We start from the raw sequence: 26,345 nt of genomic DNA, 5'->3' as shown, positions 1-26,345 counted from the left end.
TAAACGTATTTGGTTCAGATGGTGTCAAGCGTGTGTGGCAGCAACCAGGTGAGGAGTACAAAGACAAGTGTGTCTTGCCTACAGTCAAGCATGATGCCAGCACTGGGGAGCTATAGTTCATTAAGGGATATCATGAATGCCGACATGTGACATACTGAAGCAGAGCATGATCCCCTCCCTTTGGAGACTGGGCCACAGGTCATGGAGGAGTGGAAGAGGACTCCAGTGGCAACCTGTGAAGCTCTGGTGAACTCCATGCCCAAGAGGGTCAAGGCAGTGCTGGAAAATAATGGTGGCCACAGAAAATATTGACACTGTGTGCCCAATTTGAACATCTTCACTTAGGGGTCTACTGACTTTTGTTGCCAGCGGTTTAGACATTAATGGCTGTGTTGCGTTATTTTGAGGGGACAGCAAATTTACACTGTTATACAAGCTGTACACTCACTACTTTACATTGTAGCAAAGTGTAATTTCTTCAGTGTTGTCACATGAAAAGATTTAATAAAATAATTACAAAAATGTGAGGGGTGTACTCACTTTTGTGATTATATATATATATATATATATATATATATAGATATATATTATTTATTTTTTTTTTTTTTATTTTATTTTTTTTTTTTTTTTTACATAGTGACCAGAGCAATACAGTGTTACCACAGTAACACTGTTCTACTATGGGGAAATAATCTGGATTTTTTTTTTTCTTTACATATTACGATTGCCTTTAACTGTGCATTTTACAGTTATAAGCAACCATTTTTTCTGAATGAAAACTACTCATTCAGTGTTTACTATTGTGAAGAGCTATGATTGGCCACAGAGCTCATCACAATAGTACACAATGAAAGGCATTTAACAAAGCCTTTCATTGTGTACATCTGTCATGTTGTTTGCTGTGGTTGGCCACAACCGGCTGCGAGGCAGTACAGTGATCTGTCATTGGCCGTGTCCGGTGGACACGGTGACGTCCTCCCAGCACAGTGCTCCCGCCCAGCCATAATTTTACAGTAGACCTGGTGGGAAGGGGTTACGTGGGAAAGCATTCCATACACAAAGCTGTTTAGTTATTCCATGGCTGTATTTATAGCAATACATTAAATTTTTATGTTTTGCATATAAGGGTAGTTGTTAGCAAGGTCTTAATGTCACTCTGGGTTATTTAAAATGTCAAGTGATCTCCAATACCCTAGAGGCTTGTTCTGCCTGATTTAACGCCTCTCTTACGGTTTGCTGCAGCTGGTTTACATTACAAGGGTGGTTCTTCCAGATCTAATATATAAGACACTTTTTTTCCCTTGTGAAACCATGATATATACAGATGCGTTGTATACTTTTGGTGCTCTATACACATCCATGCCTTGTGAGTCTAGTTACTGTTCTGGTTTACGAAACAACACACCCCAGCCCCCATGCACATGGCCATTTTAATTTTTGCCATAATTTAAACATATGCACATGCAAAATCATCCTGATCTTATCTAAATGAGGACATTTACTTTTTTTCTCATCTGAAAAGAGTTGCTGCACAAATATCATACATTAGGCAGAAAAAAAATCATTATAAAAATTAGTTTAGAACCAAAAAAAAGATAGCGTATACTAAAAATCTATACATTCCCAATACAAAATATGCATCAATGCTATAATAACTTTTATAAAAGCAAAAACTGCAATGACAGCGTCAGTTTTTTCCATATGACAGGTTTAATTTAAAGAGACCCTGGTGTGAAAACAAAACACTAAAAACCCTGTTACCTGTAAAAAAGAGTGAATAGTACCTTTACCAGTGTCTTTTTCTGAAATCCACAATTCAGGGAATGTCGCTTAACTGTTTCTTTGCAGTGATCAGTGGACCCTCAATGAAGTAGAAGTTAAAAAAAAAAAATCGCTAGGAAGAACATTTTGATTTTAAATAAAAGACCATAATGTTAGGAAAAACAGTGCCAAACTCCTCACTGATGTCTTTACTAAGCTCCAAAGAAAGAGAGGAACCATGTAAAAGCCTCAATACAGTTTATGGAATCTTCCAAAACGCAAAGATCCATCTGATATGCAGACCCGCTAACGCATTTTACTTGGTCAGGGGCTTACTCATACAGTGACCCAATGAGAAAGTTCCTGACTGAGTGAAAGACCTTGGGGGGTCTATATATCATTGGTGGATCGGAATATTCAGTAAACTGTATCCAGGCTTTTACATGGGAGTCCCACTGTCTGTCAATGGATGCAACAGCGGGGTTCGGGTGCGAGCACACACAAGTGTCTCCATGAGAAGCGGCTTCCCATGGGCGCACTGAACGGAGGGGAGGGGCAGGAGCGCTGGAGGGAGACCCAAATAGAGGAGTTTCGCAGCCATTCTGTGCGATTCTATTGCACAGAGCAGGTAAATATAGACATGATTTTTTTTTAATCTTTACAATCACTTTAAGGCACCCCACTGTAAAATGAAAGAACTAAACAAATAGTTACATATTGCTGTAGCATCCACAAACATTGGACACCCAACATTAGCAGTGATTTATTCTTAAAAGCAGTATACCTTCGCACACGGTTACTGACTAGTATTCTGGTGTTTTTCTCCCTTAGTTTCTCTCCATCACTCAGCTAACATGACACTAGTGCTGACAGAGAGGGACAAGGAAGGGGCAAACAACAATACTGTGCAGGAACCCGATGTCCTCCTTTTTAAACAATGACGTCATTGGCTGTTAGGTTGCCAGTGTCTGGTCTGCACTGTGCCTAAGGCTGTATGGCTGATAAAAATCTATACCTTTGTGTAACAAAATGACAGGCTTCATCCACCCATAGGCTTATACATAATTTTTGGGAAATTTGGGGCTATTTTTGAAAATTTGCCATAAGATAAGAATTTCCTGGCTGATGTCTTTTTCTGAAATCGACTTTTCCGGGAGTGTCGCGTTCCTGTTTCTTTGCAGTGGTCCCTCAGGGCTCCCTGGTTAAAAAAGGCTGCTATAGGCTGTGATAATGGCCGATGACTACAGTAACCTGCTCCCTTTGCTGGTGGTAGCCCAGGGATCCAGTTCTTGAGTAGAGTATGTACCTTTTCTACACTAATATGTTGAGACCATTTAAAAATGCTAAAACGCATCAGCAATGAAAAAACAGGCTGCTAGACAGATTTGCCTACACACATGGCGTATAGTGCTCTAGTAGCTCCAAAGCCCAGGTGACATAAGTAAATAGCAACTTTAGGGGTACAAGAAGTTTCTATACTGCCAAGAGACATATCTGACCACGCGCCCATGATGCTACGCATCAATGTGTGTCCCGCCCCCACTGACTGCCTGTGGCGCTTCTCCTGGTTTTAGGTCTCGGATGATCGGGTTGTCCCGGATGCAGAAACAGACCTGCGGGAGTATTGGGAGGCTAATCCGCCTGCCACAGATCTGGCTTCTAGCTGGGAGGCCTTCAAGGTCCTCGCTTGGGGCCATTACCAGTCAGCCATAAGCCGCACCTGACGGATGGCCGGGTCAGCCCTGACCCTGGCTGACCAGAGGGCCACCGCCCTGGAATCCTAGTACACTGCAGATAGAGACGCGATCACACGTGAGGACTTGCGATGTGCCCTGCGGGAGGTGATGCTGCTCTGTGTTGTGGCCACTAAGAAATTGCTGCTACACTGGTCGCAGCTTGTTTTTGAGCAGGGTGAGTGGACTGGCTGCCTTCTGGCGTCGTTATCCAAAGAACAGTCAACAACGACAAGTATTGCTAATATTAAAGACGCCACTGAAAATCTGCTGTCTGATCCCAGAGATATAAATGGTCGCTTTGCCTCCTTTTACAAGGCTCTCTACTCCTCTAGAGTTGAGTACTCAGTGGCTGAACTATGTGATTTTGTGGATGGTATTCAACTTCCGTTGCTTTTTGAGGAGGCACACCAGGGGCTTGACGCTCTGCTCACCCCAAAGAAGCTCCAATGTGCTATCAGTTCCCTACGGTCAGGGAAGACCCCGGAGGATGATGGCTTTCCTGCGGAATTTTATAAAGCCCATGTGGAAACTCTGGCCAGTAGTCTCTGAGGTCCTTTCTGCCTTCTTTGAGTCTTCCTCCCTGCCCCCCCTCTATGTCTAGGGCTATTATTGTGGTGGTATCTAAGCCTGACAAGGATCCAGAATTCTGCTCTTCATATAGACCCATTTCGCTCTTCAGTGTGGGTGTGAAGATCCTTGCGAAGGTCTTGGCAACCCGCCTCAATAAAGTAATCCTGTCCCTGATCCACGGTGACCAAACCGGGTTTATGCCAGGTAACGGCACGGATATCAACCTGAGGCGGCTTCATAGTTATTGTGGGTTCTACTGCTAGGGGGCCACTGGGGTTGTGGCTTCTCTGGATGCCAAGAAGGCCTTTGACTCTTTGAAGTGGGAATATTTTTGTGATTCTACACAAATTTGGGTTGGGACCCAGCTTCATCTCTTGGCTACGTTTAATATATTTGGCCCTGTTGGCCACAGTCCGTACCAATGGTTTATTGTCAGCCCCCTTTCCCCTCCACCAAGGTACCAGGCAGGGCTGTCCCCTTTCCCCGGCCCTCTTCGCACTGGCTATTGAGCCTTTGGCGGTGCTCCTGAGAACCACTGGGGAGGTGCAGGGTATTTCCTTTCCCCCACTAGTCGAAAAGGTATCCTTATATGCCGACGACGCGCTTCTATATCTCAGACATGCCCAACAGTCGTTGACTGCGGCTCTAGCTATCATTGACCTCTTTGGCTCCTTCTCCTGGGTATTGGAGTGAACTGGGACAAATCACTCCTGTTCTCCCTATCTGATAGGACTCCTCCAGCTAATTTACAGGTCCCCCTTAAATGGGTGTCACGATTTAAGTACCTAGGAATATATATTCAAAAAGACCCAAAACGTTGCTTAGAGGATAATCTATATCCTATCCTACAAGAATTTCTTTGGTGCTGTTCGGTGTGGAAAGCTTTGCCACTGACCCCAGTAGGGAGAGTGAATCTAATTAAAATGCCCTTCCTTACAAAGTTCCTCTATGCCTTCCATCACACCCCGGTCCCTATCCCTAATGCCTTTTTTATTAAATTAGATCAGGCCATCACCTCCTTTGTTTGGGCGAGCTCGACACCTAGAGTGGCTAAATCTACACTGCAGCTTTCCTTGACGTAGAGTGGACTATCTCTGCCTAACTTTAAGAAATATCATTAGGCGGCGGTGCTGGTTACTGTAAGGTGGTTTGCCCAAGACATATCCAATCCAGCGGTGAATTTGGAGGCGACACTCCTAGGATCTTACTTAGAACTCTAGTATAAAGAGGCCCGAGATATAGCCCCTAGGTCACTACCCCCATGAAGGCGACGATTGCAGTCTGGAAACAAGTTTCCCTGCATCTACAAGACCTTGGCAATGTCTCTCCGCATACCCTGTTGTGGGGCAACCCTACTTTACCGCATTTCCAATCTATTGCAGATCCACAGATCTGGGCTAGATATGAGATTGACGCTGCGCCATATTTTACCTGAGGGACGTCTTCTCTCGTTTGTTGAGATGAAACGTAACTTAAAATTTCCTCTGTGGATGTTCTTTAGGTACTTGCAGCTCAGACATGCTGTCCGGGCACAATTCCCCGATGGGGTGATTCTTGCTGCCCACTCGGTCGAATCCCTCCTCACGACTAATGATATTGATCAGATGCTGTCCTCCATTTATCTCACTCTCACCTGCAGAGACACCTCTAAAATGCTTAGACTGTTTAATTTGTGGCAGCAGGATGTCCCTGCCTTGGAGGAGGATTGGACTGAGGGTTTGCAACAATGCTTCCCACTTATATCTGCAAGGGATCGCTTTGTACAACTGAAGTTCTTACATCTGGTGTACTATACTCGACAACAGCTGTCCATTATCTACCCGGGGATGGGAGACACATGTCCGAAGTGCAGGCAGTTGGTGGGGACCTTTATTCACATGGTGTGGTCGTGCCCTCTCCTCCAGACCTGTTGGCGAGCAGTGGTAGCTGACATTAACAGGGTGGCTGGGCTTCACTTGGACATGGATCCGCTAATATTCCTTCTGGGTATCACTGATAATCTGGCTACTACTAAACATACTAAGTTGTTTGTATTTTATGCTGCTTTCTACGTCAGGAAGATTATTTTATCCACGTGGAAGCTCCCTGACCCCCCTTATGCCTTTTGGCTTAGAAGGCCCTGATAAACAATGTACTACCTTTTTAGATAAGCTTACTTATATGGGGCGTAATTGTCCACAAAAAATTGATAAAATATGGGCATCGTGGACAGAGGCTAGGCACATTATTGTATTAATGATTACTGGATCTTCATGTGTTGACCTGGGAGCCTGTGCTACTTTGTTATATTTGGGCCCCTCTCCCCAGGGTTATGGCTGCCCCTCGTGGTTTCCTTTGCACCTTATGAGTGGTTGCCTCCCGTTTCTCCTTCTTCCCCTCCCCTCCTCCCCTCCCTCTCCTGGATTTCCTGTTCCTGTCCCGATGCGGCCATATTCCTGCTGGGTTGCCATTGCCTTCTCCCTCCCCACCCCACCCTTCCTCTCCCGCCCCCCACCCCCCTGCTTTTCTACCTATAGGAGGTCTTGGATGATAGGGTGGTTTGAGTTATCCCAATCCCCTTTATATGCCATATAGGCTGCCCGATATTTGTTAAAGAACTATGATACAGAACGAGTTTACAAACACCCTGTCACCTGCGTGGTGTACCTTATCTTTCTCCAATGCTAACCTAAGTTGTAATGATGTTAGCTGGGTGGCTACAGCAGCAAAATGAGATATAGGAGGCCACATGCATGCACCCTCACCTCTTTGAACCTGCTGACTGCTGCTAATGCACTTTTATAGTAATTGCAGATCAGTTATAAAAGTTTGTTATATTGCATGATGTGAATTCATATTGATAAACCAATCTACAAATGTGTGTTCATCTCTGTTCCAGGTTTATATCCTTATACAGAGGTCCATGTCACACATACAAAGTACAGAGACTTAATGAGTCCACATCCTATAAGTTTCGTATTCAGGCATGCAATGAGGCCGGTGAAGGACCTTTTTCTCCTGAATATATTTTCACAACTCCAAAATCTATTCCTCCTGCCTTAAAAGGTAAGTGTGTTAATGTACAAAGCATAATGTTAGGTTTAACTACTTGCCAACCGGGCCATAAACAAATGACGTCCTCGGTCAGAAGTGGAATACCAGGGTTACAGTGAGGGAAAAAAGTATTTGATTCCCTGCTGATTTTGTACATTTGCCCACTGACAAAGAAATGATCAGTCTATAATTTTAATGATGGGTTTATTTTAACAGTGAGAGACAGAATAACAACAAAAATATCCAGAAAAAACACATTTCAAAAAAGTTATACATTTATTTGCGTTTTAATTAGTAAAATAAGTATTTGATCCCCCATCAGCCAATGAGATTTCTGGCTCCCAGGTGTCTTCTATGCAGGTAACGAGCTGGGATTAGGAGCACTCTCTTAGGGAGTGCTCCTAATCTCCGCTTGTTACCTGTATAAAAGACAACTGTCCACAGAAGCAACCAATCAGATTCCAATCTCCCCACCATGGCCAAGACCAAATAGCTGTCCTAGGATGTCAGGAAAAAGATTGACCTACACAAGGCTGGATTGGGGGCTATAAGACCATCGCCAAGCAGCTTGGTGAGAGGGTGACAGTTGGTGCGATTATTCGCAAATGGAAGAAACACAAAATAACTGTCAATCTCCCTCGGTGTGGGGCTCCATGCAAGATCTCACCTCGTGGAATTTCAATGATCATGAGAACGGCGAGGAATCAGCCCAGAACTACACAGGAGAATCTCATCAATGATCTCAAGGCAGCTGGATCTCATAGTCACCAAGAAAACATTCGGTAACACACTATGCTGTGAAGGACTGAAATCCTGCAGCGCCCACAAGGTCTCCTCGCTCAAAGCACATGTACAGGCCCGTCTGAAATTTATAATGAACATCTGAATGATTCAGAGGAGAACTGGTTAAAAGTGTTGTGGGCAGATGAGACCAAAATCAAGCTCTTTGGCATCAACTCAACTCAATGTTTTTGGAGGAGGAGAAATGCTGCCTATGATCCCCAAGAACACCATCTTCACCGTCAAACATGGAGGTGGAAATATTATACTTGGGGGGTGTTCTTCTGCTAAGGGGACAGGACAACTTCACCGCATCAAGGTGACGATGGACAGGGCCATGTACCACCAAATCTTGGGTGAGAACCTTCTTCCCTCAGCCAGGGCATTGAAAATGGGTCGTGAATGGATATTCCAGCATGACAATGAGCCAAAACACACGGCCAAGGCTCAAGAAGAAACACATTAAGGTCCTGGAGTGGCCTAGCCAGTCTACAGACCTTAATCACATAGAAAATATGTGGAGGGAGCTGAAGGTTTGAGTTACCAAACGTCAGCCTCAAAACTTTAATGACTTGAAGAGGATCTGCAAAGAGGAGTGAGACAAAATCCCTCTTGAGATGTGTGCAAACCTGGTGGCAAACCAGTGGCGTCGCTAGGGGGTGGCTATTGGGACTTTAGCCCCTAACATGGGGCCCATAGCCCCGAGTCTCTTGCCGCAGGGTCCCTGCCTAACCAGCGGGTAGTGGCTGCAGGGGGCAGACTGCATTAGAGAGGCGCAAAGCGGACAGATGACCAGAGATGGCATCATCTCTCTCCGCCCGCTCCACATCATTGCTCTTCCGCCCTCACAGCCGGGCCTCTTCAATGTGGGAGCAAGGTGCGGTGGGGAGCACAGTGATGACATAATCTCTCACTGCCTGCCACACATCAGCGCTCTTCTGCCCTCACAGTGCGGGCATCTTCAATGTCGGAGGTACGGCGGAAGCAGCAAGATGACATAATCTCTCACTGCCCGCCCCGCATCACCGCTCTCCTGCCCTCACTAAATGGACCAGTGCTGCCAGCAATGCAGTGACAATGCACATTTGGTGGCACTGGCTGGCATGGCAAGTGACAAGCCACATCTGGTGCCAGGTGAAGTGACAGCCCACATCTGCTGGCAGGTGACATGGCGAGTGAAAATCTGCAAATGGTGGCAGGTGACAATCCACATCTGGTGGCAGGCAACGTGGCAAGTGACAACCCACATTTGGGGGCAGACGACGTGGCAAGTGACAATCCACATCTGGTGGCAGGCGACCTGGCAAGTGACAATCCAAATCTGGTGGCAGGTGACGTGGCAAGTGACAATCCACATCTGGTGGTAGGCGACATGGCACGTAACAATCCACATCTGGTGACAGACGACGGTGGCAAGTGACATGCTGTATCTGGTGACAGGCGACAGTGGCAAGTGACATGCCCAGGGCTCCCAGTGATTCTGCATTATGGTGAGTTGAACCACTTCATTATATATTAGAATGTAACAATAGAAACAATGCGCTTCAATCACCCTAACACCATATCAACCATGGTGCCATAATGATTGAAGCGCCAACACCAGCCATTGCCTGCGAAAAATTGCTTACCATCGTCTGACCTCTGTGATTGCCAACAAAGGTTTTGCCACCAAGTACTAAGTCATGTTTTGCGAAGGGGTCAAATACTTATTTCACTCAAAAAAAAATGCAAATCAATTTATAACTTTTTCAAAATGCATTTTTCTGGATTTTTTGTTGTTGTTCTCCCTGTCAAATAAACCTACCATTAAAATTGGACTGATCATTTCTTTGTCAGTGAGCAAACATAACAAATTAGCAGGGGATCAAATACTTTTTCTCTTTCATTCATCGACGGACACAGTGCCTCCCTAATCTAGACCATTGGGTTATATCGCCTCAGCAGGAGTAGGACTAGGCAGAACAAAAAACACCTGGCTACGCCCATGGGCTGTCCTCAGTCAGTCAGTATATAACCCCTCCCTTCTCTAGGTATTCTGTTTTTTCTGTCTAGTCAGGAGTAAGGACCTAGCTCCTTGCTGGGATCTTTTGGTCCTAGCAAATTTTACTTTTTGTCTCTTTCTTCCATGCATTTTCTCCTGCAAGATCTGCAATCAACTCCTGGACTGGGCGACGAGCTGGATAATCTAGATCCAGTGGTCTCCCCAGTCCAGCTAGCGAGCGTGTGCAGACCGCAGCTATGCGCTAGGTTGGCCGTGACATAGCTCAACAGACGGAGGCTGACCCGCAAGTTAAACGTCTTGCAGGGTCACATACAAATGGCACTGGTCCGAGTCGCAGCGGTCCCTTGGCCAACAGCCCCCACTTCGGCAGTAAGGAGTTCTGTCTGGAGGGTCACCCGCACCATGGATCAGTAAGTGCAGTCCCCCCTTTCTCCTTTTGTGCAGTTTGGGGTGGACGCGGGTACCCTCCAGGGATGGTCTGACCTGCCTGCAGGATCCCTTCTCCCATCCTAAAGTCCCTTGGTTAAACTGGTATCCCCCCTCCACCCACGGATTGGTGGGTGTCCCAGGGCAGGCAGCAGAGACCCCTGGGGGTCTCCCCCGCCATTCCCCTTCTGGGTGTGTGTGTCCTGCCCTGGCGGTATGGCGGGGGTTCCAGTGCAAGAGACCCCTAGGAGCATGTAGGGAGACCCCTACTGTGTGTTCAGTGTGAGGTAGTGTGCAGTTTGGGGGTCCCGGTGCAGAGTGCACAGCGGTGTCCCCTTAAATGTTCACCCTGCCTGGTTGGAGTACAGTACCGTTTTGGAAGGGGATCCCCTTGCAGAGGGTGCAGCGATGTTGAAGGCACAGAGAGGATCCTGGCAGCATGCTTCAGCGTATCAAACAGCCTGGTGCCATGTTTGGGTGGTCCAATGACATCACGGCGGCCATTTTCCCTTGGTCTGGCTGGTCTCCGGCCGGTGGCCATGTTTGTGAAGCCGATGATGTCACGGCGGCCATTTTTTGTTAGTCTAGTGAGCCGCTAGAGACGGCCGAAACCTCATGGAGATGCCAGAACTCTTCTCCTCTTCCTCCCCTATGCTTCTCTTCCTGTCCCGGGATATATGAAATAGACGCCGACATTGGTGTTGCTGGGTCCAAATTGTGGCGCTCCCTTCCTTATCTGCTTTATTTTAATAGGTTTACCTATATGGAATGGGAACAATCAAAGTCACCCTATGTGGTCACCAAACTTTTCTCAGTACGCTAATGTCCCTTGGAAGCTACCTCTAAAATAGGACCAGTTGCACCGAGGGCTGAGCTTCCATCTTGCTTTACAGTAACTGGTTTTAATGGCCTAGCCATTGAAAGCCAGGTACTGAGAGATAGAGGTCTGTCGGGATCAGTGATCCCTACTATAGTGAAGGCGAGGAAGTCGACTTCTAGTAAGATATACCATCGTACGTGGAAAGCGTACATTTCTTGGTGTGAGTCGATTGGCGTTCATCCTCGATCCTTTTCTGTGGCTCGGATCTTGAGCAGAAGTTGGTTTTGAGCACCATCAAGGGCCTGGTGTCTGCCTTAGCAGTCTTCTTTCAGCGACCCCTAGCAACTCACTCTTTAGTTCGTACCTTCATTCAAGGAGTCCGACATGTGGCTCCACCTCTACGGTCTCTTTTGCCGCCATGGGATTTAAACTTAGTGCTATCGGTTCTCCAGAAACCTCCATTCGAGAATATTCGGGAGATTCCCCTACGTTGTCCCAGAAGGTGGCATTCCTGGTGGTTATTACCTCGGCCCGCAGGGTTTTGGAGTTGGCGGCATTATCCTGTCGTAGTCCATATTTAGTACTCCATAGGGATAAAGTGGTTCTTCGTTCCATTTATACCCAAGAAGGGTATAAATCATTTATACCCAAGGTTGTCTCTGACTTCCATTTGAATGAGGATATTTTGGGTTATTTACGAAAGGCAAATCCACTTTGCACTGCAAGTGCACTTGGAAGTGCAGTCGCTCTAAATCTAAGGGGTAGATCTGAAATGAGTGGAAGCCCTGCTGATTTTATCATCCAATCATGTGCAAACTAAAATGCTGTTTTTTTATTTTCCTTGCATGTCCCCCTCGGATCTACAGCAACTTTACTTCCAAGTGCACTTGCAGTGCAAAGTGGATTTTCCTTTAGTAAATAACCCCCATTGTGTTGCCGTCCTTGTGTCCCAAGCCAGCTCATCCCAAGGAATTTGCTTTGCATAACTTGGATGTGGTTTGTGCGATTCAACGGCGCATTCTACTCGGACGCTTAATACTTCTTGGGCCTTCCGTCCTCGAGCGTCAATATCACAAGTTTGCAAGGCGGCCACTTGGTCGTCAGTGCATACCTTCACTAAATTCTATAAAGTAGATATTTTGGCATCTGTGGATGCTTCTTTTATTTGTAAGGTTTTGCAGGCTGCTGTTTAAGAGGGGGGGTTCCCTCTTTAAGGGGTGTTTTTTCTTTAAACATTTTTTATTTCAGATGGGGCTCCTGTGACCCGGTTAAGGCTCCTGTGTCCTGGTTAGGGCTCTTGTGTTTAGCCTTGGGTTATTTTGCCCACCCCAATGTAAACAAGGCCATTTATTTTTTTTAAACATTAGACTGATTTTTTTTTTTTTTTATCTAAACACTGCACAAAAACTGTGTGGCATAAAAAATTGAAACGATCACCATTTTATTCTCTAGGGTCTCTGCTAAAAAAAAATATATAATGTTTGGGGGTTCTAAGTAATTTTCTAGCAAAAAAAAGACACACAGATTTTTACATGTATGAGAGAAGTGTCAGAATTGACCCGTAAGGCAAGTGGTTAAACAGCAACTACACTCAAAGTGGATTTTACTTTTTTATTTTTTGTGAAATGTGGGTGCAAGATTGGACACTTTACAGTTCCTTATTTCTTTGTTTTATATGCTGTGTGGCTTTGCCTTTTGCAAGTGAGTAAATCCTGGCCTACTCCACTTAAAACAAAGAAATCCCTGAACTTTTGGGAATTTTTATTTTCCAATGCACAGTAGTAAAAGCAACCACAGTTCAGCTTAGTTTATCATTCATATTATGTTCAACCAGAAGATGGTGCAGATTACCAGTAATAGTTATATGAAGAAGTAAGTAGTAAACATTTCTTGGCTTTATATTATATAAACTGATTACATTTTCTGTATATCCTACAAGCACCACGGCTAGAGCGAATAAATGAGCATACCTGTGAAGTTACATGGGAGTCTCTGCCTCCAATGAAGGGGGATCCTGTGATCTATATTCTACAGATGATGGCTGGAAAAGACTCTGACTTCAAACAGGTAGGTATCACATTTCTAGTTACACATAATTAGTTATGTAGAGCTATACACACTGTAGTACAGTTTAACTTTATTTCTAAGGATCACGCTTTTGGTAGTTCATCCTTCCTGACACCACAAGCTTGATCAGGAGATGATCTTGCCTACCGTTTGGAACACAAAACTGTAAGATTGCAAAACCCTTTATCTCTAGCCCTGGTAGGTAGTAGGTAGTAGTAAAGAACTGCTGAAAAATGGCTTACCAATAAATTGAGTTTAAGTTTCTCTCTCAAAATACGTGTGCTCTGTTTTAAAATGGTTGTAGTTTCTAAGGTGCTTATTCATCCCGAAGCTTTGAGAATGTAAACCTGTTCAGCTGCTCTGAAAAATTGGGTTCCTGGTAAAGACAACTGGCGGCTGAGCTCCATTTGGAATGTGATTACATGCAGCGTTCTCCAGACTTACATAATGATGCACACCTCTGTGATGGAACATTTTGACTTTACCAAGACTCCTATCTGGGTGTTCATAGGAGGTTGTAACAAAACAAATGTAAACTACAAAATAATTGTCTTCTAGTACAGCTGCAAACATCAAAGGTCATTAAAAAAAAAAAAAAAGAAATGCTGGATCGTTAATCATATTAGCCAAGAACTTGCTCCGTCTTAATATGAGTCTATTGTTAAAATTTAGGTTTAGATTATCTTTTCCAACATGCACTGAAGCCAGCGAAAGCCCCTATATCAGGGCTGGATCTAGCCTATCTGATCTGGGGGTGCAATAAAAAATCTCAGGGGGGTAGTGAATGGGAGGTTAGCAGGGCACATGCTAGGGTCAGCAGTTTGTAAGGCGGTGTACAGGAGCTTTTGTTTTTTAGGGCAGTTTAAGGGGGCAGCAGGGCAAAGGAAGGAAGGTCAGCAGGGCATTGTACAGGAACAGGTAGGGCAGAGAACCATGGTCAGCTGAGCTGAGGATAGGGGTCACTGCTGGCAGGGCGGTGGACAGGGGTTACCACTAGAGAAGCAGAGGGCAGGACTCATGGCTGGCGGGGCAGAGGGCAGGGCTCATGGCTGGCGGGGCAGAGGACAGGGCTCATGGCTGGCGGGGCAGAGGACAGGGCTCATGGCTGGCGGGGCAGAGGACAGGGCTCATGGCTGGCGGGGCAGAGGACAGGGCTCATGGCTGGCGGGGCAGAGGACAGGGCTCATGGCTGGCGGGGCAGAGGACAGGGCTCATGGCTGGCGGGGCAGAGGACAGGGCTCATGGCTGGCGGGGCAGAGGACAGGGCTCATGGCTGGCGGGGCAGAGGACAGGGCTCATGGCTGGCGGGGCAGAGGACAGGGCTCATGGCTGGCGGGGCAGAGGACAGGGCTCATGGCTGGCGGGGCAGAGGACAGGGCTCATGGCTGGCGGGGCAGAGGACAGGGCTCATGGCTGGCGGGGCAGAGGACAGGGCTCATGGCTGGCGGGGCAGAGGACAGGGCTCATGGCTGGCGGGGCAGAGGACAGGGCTCATGGCTGGCGGGGCAGAGGACAGGGCTCATGGCTGGCGGGGCAGAGGACAGGGCTCATGGCTGGCGGGGCAGAGGACAGGGCTCATGGCTGGCGGGGCAGAGGACAGGGCTCATGGCTGGCGGGGCAGAGGACAGGGCTCATGGCTGGCGGGGCAGAGGACAGGGCTCATGGCTGGCGGGGCAGAGGACAGGGCTCATGGCTGGCGGGGCAGAGGACAGGGCTCATGGCTGGCGGGGCAGAGGACAGGGCTCATGGCTGGCGGGGCAGAGGACAGGGCTCATGGCTGGCGGGGCAGAGGACAGGGCTCATGGCTGGCGGGGCAGAGGACAGGGCTCATGGCTGGCGGGGCAGAGGACAGGGCTCATGGCTGGCGGGGCAGAGGACAGGGCTCATGGCTGGCGGGGCAGAGGACAGGGCTCATGGCTGGCGGGGCAGAGGACAGGGCTCATGGCTGGCGGGGCAGAGGACAGGGCTCATGGCTGGCGGGGCAGAGGACAGGGCTCATGGCTGGCGGGGCAGAGGACAGGGCTCATGGCTGGCGGGGCAGAGGACAGGGCTCATGGCTGGCGGGGCAGAGGACAGGGCTCATGGCTGGCGGGGCAGAGGACAGGGCTCATGGCTGGCGGGGCAGAGGACAGGGCTCATGGCTGGCGGGGCAGAGGACAGGGCTCATGGCTGGCGGGGCAGAGGACAGGGCTCATGGCTGGCGGGGCAGAGGACAGGGCTCATGGCTGGCGGGGCAGAGGACAGGGCTCATGGCTGGCGGGGCAGAGGACAGGGCTCATGGCTGGCGGGGCAGAGGACAGGGCTCATGGCTGGCGGGGCAGAGGACAGGGCTCATGGCTGGCGGGGCAGAGGACAGGGCTTTTGGTTTTTAGGGAAGTTTAAGGAGGCAGCAGGGCAAAGGATGGAAGGTCAGCAGGGCATTGTACAGGAACAGGTAGGGCAGAGAACCGGGGTCAGCTGAGCTGAGGATAGGGGTCACTGCTGGCAGGGTGGTGGACAGGGGTTACCACTAGAGAAGCAGAGGGCAGGGCTCATGGCTGGCAGGGCAGAGGGCAGGACTCATGGCTGGTAGGGCTCATGGCTGGCGGGGCAGAGGACAGGGATCATGGCTGGCAGGGCAGAGAACAGGTCTCATGGCTGGCAGGGCAGAGGACAGGGCTCATGGCTGGCAGGGCAGAGGACAGGGCTCATGGCTGGCAGGGCAGAGAACAGGTCTCATGGCTGGCAGGGCAGAGGACAGGGCTCATGGCTGGCAGGGCAGAGGGTAGAGCTCTTTTCCTATTGCAGCACATCACGCATCTCCTCCTACACACAGGTGAGATCACATTCCTTTTCATACAGCCATGATCAGCACACTGTAAAGCTGGCTCCTATGTTGCAGTTTTGACCTATGAAATTCCATGGTCGGAACAGCAGTGTAGCTGCAGTAACCATATACACACTGTGCAGCTCATGGCTTTGTAGAAAAGAGCTCAGCCTCCAGGAACAAAGTCGGGGGACTTTGGGGGGGCGCAGCCCACCCCAGCAACCCCCTAGATCTGGCCTTGGCCTATACACCATACATATATGAAAGTCCAAGTTATTTTCCTCTTGTGTGGTCAATCCTATGTTTCCCTAATGTTTCCATGTTTGCTTATGGTCAAGGCACATTCTGTATGAAGTAGCGACATCAACTCAACCTAATGCTCGATTCACACTAATGCATTTTTTGATGCTTTTTGCATTTTGCAGAAATGCATTTCATTTTTTTAACATGGGTTCCTATGGAACACACCCAAATCAATGCATTTTTGTGCCTCTGCATTTTTGGAAAGGGTCTGGGACTTTTTTGCCTGCAAAATGCAGCGTTTTGCATGTGATAGACTTCAATGGAAGAACAACATGACATGAGAACTAAACAAAACAATCAAATAAACTACTGCCCCAATGTGGCAAGAGGGTTCGGTTCAGGGTTAAGTATGCTCAAACCTGGGATATCAGGATACAAATTAAGGTGGTTACGTCAGGATTGAGTGTGTGGTCAGAGACTATGCTTTAACTAGAATAGGCTTGATTGTCGCTTGTTGTAGTGGATTCATCAAGCCAACATGCCCAAACCTTATTACATTTATTGGGGCAGCCCCTATTCGCATAGGTGGCCTTATACAAGGGTAGACTGGCATTTATCAGACCCTTCCAGAAGTAGATAGGAGGGGATGGATGCTTCCAATTCATTGTGATGGTTTTACGAGCGTAAAACAGTAAGAGGTTAACGAGTATTCTCCTGGCCATGGTCACTGACAGTTGCTCAACCAAACCTAACAAACAATATTTTGGGTCGCATGGTATATGGAGCTCGGTTACATGTTTAACCACTTTCCTACCGCGCATAGTGATATGATGGCGACAGGAACCCTTTGTCCCTCCGGGCCGCCGTCATATGACATCTTTTACTTCCTGAGCCTCCAGGAGGCCACAATATCCGCCGGGCACCCGCGATTGCCCGTGAACACAGCAGGACCATGGATCTGTCTGCGTAAACACACAGATCCATGTCCTGTCAGAGGAGAGGAGACCGATGGTGTGTTCCCAGTACAGAGAATCGGTCTCCTCCCCTTGTGAGTCCCCTCCCCCTACAGTTAGAATCACTCCCTAGGATACACATTTAACCCCCTTCCTCGCCCTCTAGTGTTAACCCCTTCCCTGCCAGTCACATTTACACAGTAATCAGTGCATTTTTATAGCTCTGATCGCTGTATAAATGTGACTGGTCCCAAAATAGTGTCAGAAGTGTCCGCCGCAATATCGCAGTCACGATAAAAATCACACATCGCTGTCATTACTAGTAAAAAAAAAAAAAAAAAGTAACAATAAAAATGCCATAAATGTATCCCCTATTTTGTAGACGCTATAACTTTTGCGCAAACCAATCAATATACGCTTATTGCGATTTTTTTTTTTTTTTACTAAAAATATTTAGAAGAATACACATCAGCCTAAACTGAGGAAAATAATTTTTTTTTTTTTTTTAATGGGATATTTATTACAGCAAAAAGTAAAAAATATTGTGTGTTTTTTTTTTTTTCAAAATTGTCGCTCTTTTTTTGTTTATAGCGCAAAAAATAAAAACCGCAGTGGTGATCAAATACCACCAAAAGAAAGCTCTATTTGTGGGGGGAAAAATATCAAAATTTCATATGGTACAGTATAGTACAGTGTTGCATGACCGCGCAATTGTCATTCAAAGTGTAACAGCGCTGAAAATTTGGTTTGGGCAGGAAGGGGGTGAAAATGCCCTGTATTGAAGTGGTTAATCACTTGAAGGACCTCTTGCCAGTATTGTTGTATTGCCGGACAGCTCCAAAAGATATGTAAAAACTATCCAGGTTGGTGCGTACATCGCCAACACAATGGGGAATGTGCCGCAGACATCCTGTGGAGCCTGTGAGGCGTATAATATGCTCTGTGCAGAATTTTATATTGAACCATCTTATCCCTGACTGAGACCAGGGGGTTGAATGGGAAATCCCAAATCTCCCTCCAGTCATCTTCATCCAGTTCCGGGATGTCCCCCACTCATTTCCTGCCAAGGGAGGACAGCTCAGGACTAGCAGCCACGAGTAGGTAGCCATAAAGTTGAGACGTGGGCTTCCCTAAGTCCTTCACTCGGAGGGTAGATTCCAATTCTGAGTATGATAAAGCTACCTGTTGTCCCAGAAATTGGCACCTGAAGGCATGAGCCACAGGCCTAGTCAAAGTGGTATATTTGTATCTAGGTGGTTTTGATCCCCAGATAAAGAATGTGAAAAGTTGTTTAATGGAGTTTAAAGAGTTTTTTTAAAGCCACTGAGGAGAGTTTTTAAAAATATACATAAATTTGGGGAGGACCTTCATTTTAGACCCCTTTCACACTGAGGTGCTTTCACGCTAAAAAAAGCGTCTGAAAAGCTCACGAAAACCTATTTCCATTAAAATCAATGAATGCTTTCACATTGGGGCAGTGGGCTGGCAGGGCGGTGAAAAAAACGCCCCTCTCCATTGAAATTAATGGAAAGCTCTTCAAAAGCGCTCAAATGTTTTACTGGCAGTTTACAAGTGCCTCAGTGTGAAAGGGGCCTTAAGGAGGTTAATACGTCCAATTAGTGAGAGGGGTAGATTGCCTTCAGTCTAGTCTTAACCCCAGCCAGCACAGGATCCAGGTTGAGTTTCACAAAGTGCCTACTATGTCTGGATATCACAATTCCCAGATAGGTAAAGTGGTCGACCCACTGTAGTGGGAGAGAGGGGGGTGAGGAAGATCTAGCCTCTTCGTCCACCGGAAACAGCTGGGATTTGTGCCAATTCACCAGTAAACCCATGAAGGCTAGGAAGGTGTTCATAATTCTAAGGGCACCCTGCAGGGAGGCTCCAGCATCAGTCAAGAAAAACAGTAAGTCATCGGCATAGAGACCCACTCTCTCCTCCAGCCACCCCACCCGAAGGGCGCAAATCTCAGGTGAAATTCTGAGGGCTTCAGCAAATGGGTTCCATGGCCAGGGTTAAGAGGGCCGGGGAGAGAGGGCATCCCTGTCTGGTACCCCTCTGCAGGGGAAAGGGGGCAGGTAAGGTGGTAAGGCAGGTAGCAAGTAATTAATAGTATTGCATAAAATGTAACTGCGCTGATCCTAAAGTGCTTATACAATTTTTACCACTAAAACGGTATCTGCAAAATGTGCACAAATAAATACAATCATCAAAAATATATAACTGTATAGTGCAAATTATCAACATATGAATATATAGTGCAAATTGTCAAGTGCAAAATCTTAAACACCAGGACATAGGTTTTTTGCCGATAATCCCCAAAAGTCCACAATTTTATAATTTAAATCCCATGTGCATAATATGCGAAAATTCACATCCGTGCTTTAGGAACCTTTTCACCACTTTGTGAATCACCATCACCTTCTGAAATGGGCACTCACCAGAACCTAGAAAACGGTTTAGGAAATATTTGCAGAAAGACAGGCACTGCTGTCTACGGCGCATGTGCCGTAGACAGCAGCGCGCTGAGCATGCTGCCGCTAATGCCGATATGCCATTGGTGGCGGCTTCTGTGTCAGGTAAGTGACACATAATAGGCTACTATGCGATGCATAGTAAATGCCAGATTAACCAAGTAAAATGGAGTGGTTATCCCAATATAAACCAAAGGCAAAGGTTAATCTGGCATTTACTATGCATCGCATAGTAGCCCATTATGTGTCACTTACCTGACATAGAAGCCGCCACCAATGGCATATCGGCGTTAGCGGCAGCATGCTCAGTGCGCTGCTGTCTACGGCACATGCGCCGTAGACAGCGGTGCCTGTCTTTCTGCAAATACTTCCTAAACCGTGTAGGTTTAGGAGATATTTCTTGGACCTACAGGTAAGCCTTAATCTAGGCTTACCTGTAGGTCATAGTGGTCTGTAAGGGTTTACAATCACTTTAACCGACTTGAACCGACTCATGGTTAATCCATGGGGGTTACAATCTCCAAAGGGCTCGATTGAAGGATTTTGGGGTTCTAATGGTCCGTTTCAGCAGATTATGATCTAAAAGGCCCAGAGGGAAGATAACATGCCTCTTGGATCTCGCTAAGGAGGGCTGTGTTTGCAAATGGCAGGTCTATAAATGATGAGGTCTTAAAGGTGGTAGAGAAACAGGAGTAGGTTCTGTCGTGAGGATGTAACCATCTCCATACCTCCATAAAAGTCCGTGGCATGTGCCCAGGTGCCCAGATCTGAATTGAAATTACTTTGAGGTGAAGGCCTATCCAAGTCTCACAATAGAGTGGTGTTGAAGTCACCCACGAACAGAGTTTGGGCAGGGCAATGCAGAGCCAACCTTTCGTATAATGAGTACATGGGCTGCATCTGACTAGGAGGGGGCAGGTAAACATTGACAATAATATATTTCTTGTTGTATATACTCAATATCAACATAACATATTTCCCATGTGGGTCTAGATGAACATCATGAATTATGCACGGTAGTTGTTTATCAGAATAGACACCCCACGGGAGTATGTGGAATAGGTTGAGTGAAATGCTTTTTGTACCCACTTTTTTTAGAGCCATTACTCTGCTTCCCATCTTGTAGTAATACTATGTGGGGATTATGTATTTTCAAATATTGAAACAGCAGCGACCGCTTGTACTTGGAATTGAGCCCCCTGACATTCCATGACAAGATAGTCAAAGACTCCTTACCAGAGTTAGCCATCATGGAATATCAGGAGGGCGCAGGACCAGGATTAGACCAGCAAGCCACTCCGCATTAAGGGTGTCATAGAAAAGAGCATTGCCTGTGTGAGTCTTTAGAGTAAAACATGTTTGAGCAACAGTATATACACGTAAATCCTTAAAAACTATATCCTCCTCTCCCCCCAAAAAATAACTCCCTAACCTGACACCAAAGAAAAATTACATCACAGCCAAAAACAGGGGCCAAAAAGAAAAAAAAAATCTCATGCAGGGTTTGTCCCAATAATTTGTCAACAAAGGTGAAAACTTCAGGTCACTAGGACCCCTTGAAGTATTGCACACAGGGCTGCTGCAGAGCACACCCCAAGGAATCTTCTGACAGTGCCTGGGTAAGTTCCAGACGCATGGTGGGTGAGGGAAAACTGGGGTCAACTTCAGCAATGTGCCATGTAGACAAGGTACCCCGCTTCTGGAGCATGTGACTAATGGCAGGATCCCAGCCTCCATAAATGGCTGCAACAGGCAGAATTGTAATCCAGTGAGGAGGTTATTAAGAGGAGCAGCGGGAGTCAAGCCAAGAAACAGCTGCGGCAGGGGTTTCAAAGTAGCGGGTGGAACTACCATCTACCACCCTAAGCTTGCTGGGGTACAGGAGGCAGTATTTCAGGCCGTTCTCCCAGAGGCGCTTGCGGATCTCCGTAAAGGAGCGACGACGTTGCTGCAGTTCAGGTGAGTAGTCGGGGTAAAGGGAGATCTTGGAGTTTTCAAAGGAGAGCTCCGCAGCATTTCTGGCGGATGTCAGCAATCTTTCCCTGTCACGGTAATTGAGGAGCTTAATCAGGTGGAGCACCAGGAATGGAAGGCCTAGTGGGGACCCTACGGGCCCGCTCCACTACAAATGTGGGTGGGAGATCCATGATACCTAGCAGCGTGGCGAGGAACCCTTAAACAGGTTTGGCACCCTCGGCCCATTCAGGGAGCCCCACCACCCGCAAATTGTTACGACGGAGCCTGTTCTCCATGTCCACTGTCTTTTCATACAAGCATTGTACCTGTTTTTGGAGGGTTCTCAGTTCCCTGAAGTCCTCGTGCATCGTGTCTTCCACCTGAGCTATACGGGATTCCGGCTCAGACATCCGGGACCAGAATTTGTCCATATCATGCCTGATTAGACTGACCTCCGTGGTCACCGTGTCGATTTTGGTGGTAAGTGTCTCCTTCAGGGAAATTATAGCAGCCATCAGGTCCGCCGATGAAGGCTCTGCATCTCCCATGCCTGCAGTTGCCATCTGAGTGCTCGCTGTTACACAGGATGGGGAGGAGGGGGCAGAGCGAGTGGAGCTCAGCTACTGCATGTCTGCCTTGCTTCACATCCGGACACGCCCCCCCCCCCCCCGTCACTGCGTCCTTGGTGAGCCGTGAGTCATTAGCTGTCAGTTGCTGACTCATGGCTTACATAAGAGAGGCCGGGGTCTGGGGGTACCCTTGTTAAAGGGGGCTTCTAGAGTCCGATAAGCCCCCCGCCCGCAGACCCCAACAATCACTGGCCAGGGTTGTCGCGAAGAGGCCCTTGTCCCCATGAACATGGCGCAAGGTGCTTTGGGGTGAGGGGGCGCAGAGCGCCCACCCCCCCTGTTGAGGGCATGCAGTCTGGTATGGTTCAGGAGGTGGGGGGTGCTTGCTCGTCCCTTCCCTTTATTGACCTGCCGGGTTGCATGCTTGGGCCACGGTCTGGTATGTACAAAATATTTCTGGGATGTGGAAATATGGGGCAATTTAGGAAACAGTGATCACAGGTCAATTGGGTTCAGTATAAATCGCACAAACAGGAAATGTAAGGGGAATACAAAGACACTGAATTTCAAAAGTGCCAAGTTCCCTAAACTATGAACCTTGCTAGAAGGCATGAATTGGGATAAAATCTTAGGAACAAAGAACACGGAGGAGAAATGGGTTTGCTTTAAGAGCATATTAAAGAAGAGCGTTAGCCAATGCATCCCATTGGGTAATAAATTTAAAAGAGCAAACAAAAGTCCTGGATGGCCTAACTCCAATGTAAAAATGCATATAAAAGCAAAGGAGAAGGCCTTCAAAAAATACAAGGGTATAAGGTGCAATTAGGGCAGCTAAGATAGAACACGAAAGACACAGCGGAGGAGGGCAAAAGAAATACCAAGAAATTCTTTAAGTATGTAAACAGTAAAAAAGGAGGACAGACCATATTGGCTCCATAAAGAATGAGGACGGACATCTGGTTACAAGGGATGGGGAGATGGTGAGGGTATTGAATTTATTCTTCTCCTCAGTCTTCACGAGGGAATCGGGGGGCCTTCAGTAACCAAATCTGCAGTGTTTATCCTCATGACACATCACAGGAAGCACTTCCTTGGTTAACAGAGGACAGAATTAAAATTAGACTTGGGAAACTTAACATTAGTAAATCACCGGGACCAGATGGCTTGCATCCGAGGGTACTTAGGGAACTCAGTCAAGTAATTGCCAGACCATTATTCCTAATTTCTACTGACAGTCTACTGACTGGAATGTTACCAGCTGATTGGAAAAAAGCCAATGTGGCACCAATATTTAACCACTTGCCGCCCGCCATTTAACAGAATGACGGCGGCAAAGTGGTTTCAATATCCTGACCGGACGTCATATGACGTGATCAGGATACTAAGCCGCTGCACGCCCCCGGGGGCGCGCATCGCGGCAATCGTTGTTGCAATGTGTCAGTCTGACACACCGCAACTCTGATCTAGGTAAAGAGTGTCTGACGGAGACTCTTTACCACGTGATCAGCCGTGTCCAATCATGGCTGATCACGATGTAAATAGAAAAAGCCGGTGATCGGCTTTTCCTCACTCGCGTCTGACAGACGCAAGTAGAGGAGAGCAGATCGGCTGCTCTCCTGACAGGGGGGGTCTGTGCTGAATGTTTATCAGCACCTCTCCCCCTCGGATCCCACCCAGGACCACCATCATGCCGCCCAGGACCACCAGGATGGCCATCCACACTGGACCACCAGGTATGCCCCCCTAGACCCCCAGGGAAATACTAATTCGTGCCCAGGCAGCTGCCAATCAATGCCCAGGCAGCTGCCAATCAGTGCCTACTCACAATGCCTACCAGTGCCACTAGGGATGCCTATCAGTGCCCAGCAGTGCTGCCTATCAATGCCCAGCAGTGCCGCCTATCAGTGCCACCCATAAGAACCCATCTTTGCAGCCTTTCAGTGTCGCCTATCAGTGCCCACCAGTGCCACCCATGAGTGCCCATCAGTGCTGCATATCAGTGCCCGCTCATTGGTGCCGCCTCATCAGTGCCCATCAGTGAAAGAGAAAACTTACTTATTTACAAAATTTTATAACAGAAACAAAAGAAAAACTTATTTTTTTCAACATTTTCGGTCTTTTTTTTATTTGTTTAGCAAAAAATAAAAACCGCAGAGGTGATCAAATACCACTAAAAGAAAGCTCTATTTGTGGGAACAAAATGATAAAAATTTTGTTTGAGTACAGTGATGGATGACCGCGCAATTGTCATTCAAACTGCGACAGCACTGAAAGCTGAAAATTGGTCTGGGCAGGAAGGTGTATAAGTGCCCAGTATTGAAGTGGTTAAAAAGGGCCCAAAATACATCCCTGGGAATTGCAGACCAGTTAGCCTAACATCAATAGTATGCAAGCTCTTGGAGGGGATGATAAGGGACTATATACAAGATTTTAGTAATGAGACGGTATCATTAACAGTAATCAGCATGGATTCATGAAAAATCGTTCTTGCCAAACCAATCTTAACCTTCTATAAGGAGAGTTGTCATCTAGATAAAGGAAGGCCCGTAGATGTGGTGTATCTGGATTTTGCAAAAGCATTTGACACAGTTTCCCATAAACATTTACTATACAAAATAAGGTCCGTTGGCATGGACCATAGGGTGAGTGCATAGATTTAAAACTGACTACAAGGGTGAGTTCAGAGGGTGGTGATGGAGAGTACTCGGAATGGTTAGGGGTGGGTAGTGGGGTCCCCCAGGGTTCTGTGCTGGGACCAATCCTATTTAATTTGTTCATAAACGACCTGGAGGATGGGGTAAACAAATCACTCTCTGTATTTTCGGACTATACAAAGCTAAGCAGGGCAATAACTTCTCTGTAAAATGTGGAAACCTTGAAAACAGATCTGAACAAATTAATACACTGGGGGGAGAACCTCTGGGGGAATCTAGGATGGAAAAGGACCTGGGGGTCCTAGTAGATGATAGGCACAGCAATGGCATGCCAAGCTGCTGCTAACAAAGCAAACAGAATATTGGCATGCCTTAAAAATGGGAACAACTCCAGAGATAAAAAAATAATTCCCCCGCTCTACAAGACTCTGGTCCAGCCGCACCTAGAGTATGCTGTCCAGTTCTGGGCACCAGTCCTGATACCAGTTACTGATGTCTGGTGTTGGAAAAACCCTCACCTTAAGAGATATACTTGCCACTCAGCTTCTTATGCTACAATGTCTCGTATAGATTTGGTTTATGTCAGTGACCAGGTCATCTCTAGGATACAAGACATAGCTATACTTGCTAGGTGATTTTCTGACCATGCACCATTGTTGGTAAGGTTTCAGACCTTAGTTGCCCCAGAACTCCGCGTGTGGCGCCTATCGAGATATTGGATCTCGGATATCAGAGTGGAGCCCCTAGTGGCGGGGGCAGTGAGGTAGTTTGGGACGCCTTTAAGGCATATGTACGAGGTCTGTACCAAACAGTTGTAGGATTGGTTCGCAGTAAGTCGACCGAAGCTTTGCTCACAGCGGGAATTAGGGCAGGGGAAATGGAAACTCGCCATTCTGAGTCAGGTGATAGAAGGGTCTATAATGACTGGCAGGTGGCGTTACGGGAGGTCTCACTTCTTAGAGTGGCAATGGCTAAGAAACAGATGTTATACCAGTCCCAAAGAATCTTTGAGCAGGGGGAGAGGACGGAGAGGTAGCTGTCTTGGCTCTCCAAAGAGCAGTTCTCATCTACCCACATAGCATCCATTAACCACTATAGCTCCGGAAGGATTTGCCCCCTTCCTGACCAGGCCATTTTTTGCGATACAGCACTGCGTCGCTTTAACTGACAATTGTGCGGTCGTGCGACGTTGTGCCCAAACAAAATTTATGTCCTTTTTTTTCCCCACAAATAGAGCTTTCTTTGCGGTTTTTATTCTTTGCGCTATAAACAAAAAAAGAGCTACAATTTTGAAAAAAAACCACAGGATTTTGTACTTTTTGCTATAATAATTATTCAAAAAATTTTTTAAAAAAAGCTAATTTCTTCATCAGTTTAGGCCAATATGTATTCTTCATATTTTTGTTAAAAAAATCACAATAAGCATATATTGGTTTGCGCAAAAGCTTAGCGTCTACAAAATAGGGGATAGATTTATGGCATTTTTATTATTTTT

General features: G+C 47.0%; 1 protein-coding gene across 7 annotated transcripts in view; it reads left to right on the top strand.

Moving 5' to 3' along the window:
* Window positions 1-26,345, top strand: part of FNDC3A (fibronectin type III domain containing 3A) — a 459,441-nt gene that overhangs the window by 396,028 nt on the left and 37,068 nt on the right. For all 7 annotated transcript variants that reach the window (XM_073613177.1, XM_073613181.1, XM_073613178.1 and 4 more), the window contains 2 exons: window positions 6,946-7,112; window positions 13,068-13,195. In XM_073613177.1, the coding sequence (XP_073469278.1) occupies window positions 6,946-7,112; window positions 13,068-13,195 (295 nt within the window). The remainder of the gene's footprint in view (window positions 1-6,945; window positions 7,113-13,067; window positions 13,196-26,345) is intronic.

The sequence above is a fragment of the Aquarana catesbeiana genome, linkage group LG02 (genome assembly GCF_042186555.1).
Source record: "Aquarana catesbeiana isolate 2022-GZ linkage group LG02, ASM4218655v1, whole genome shotgun sequence".
Classification (NCBI taxonomy): Eukaryota; Metazoa; Chordata; class Amphibia; order Anura; family Ranidae; genus Aquarana; species Aquarana catesbeiana.
This window is presented reverse-complemented; position numbering and strand designations above follow the sequence as displayed.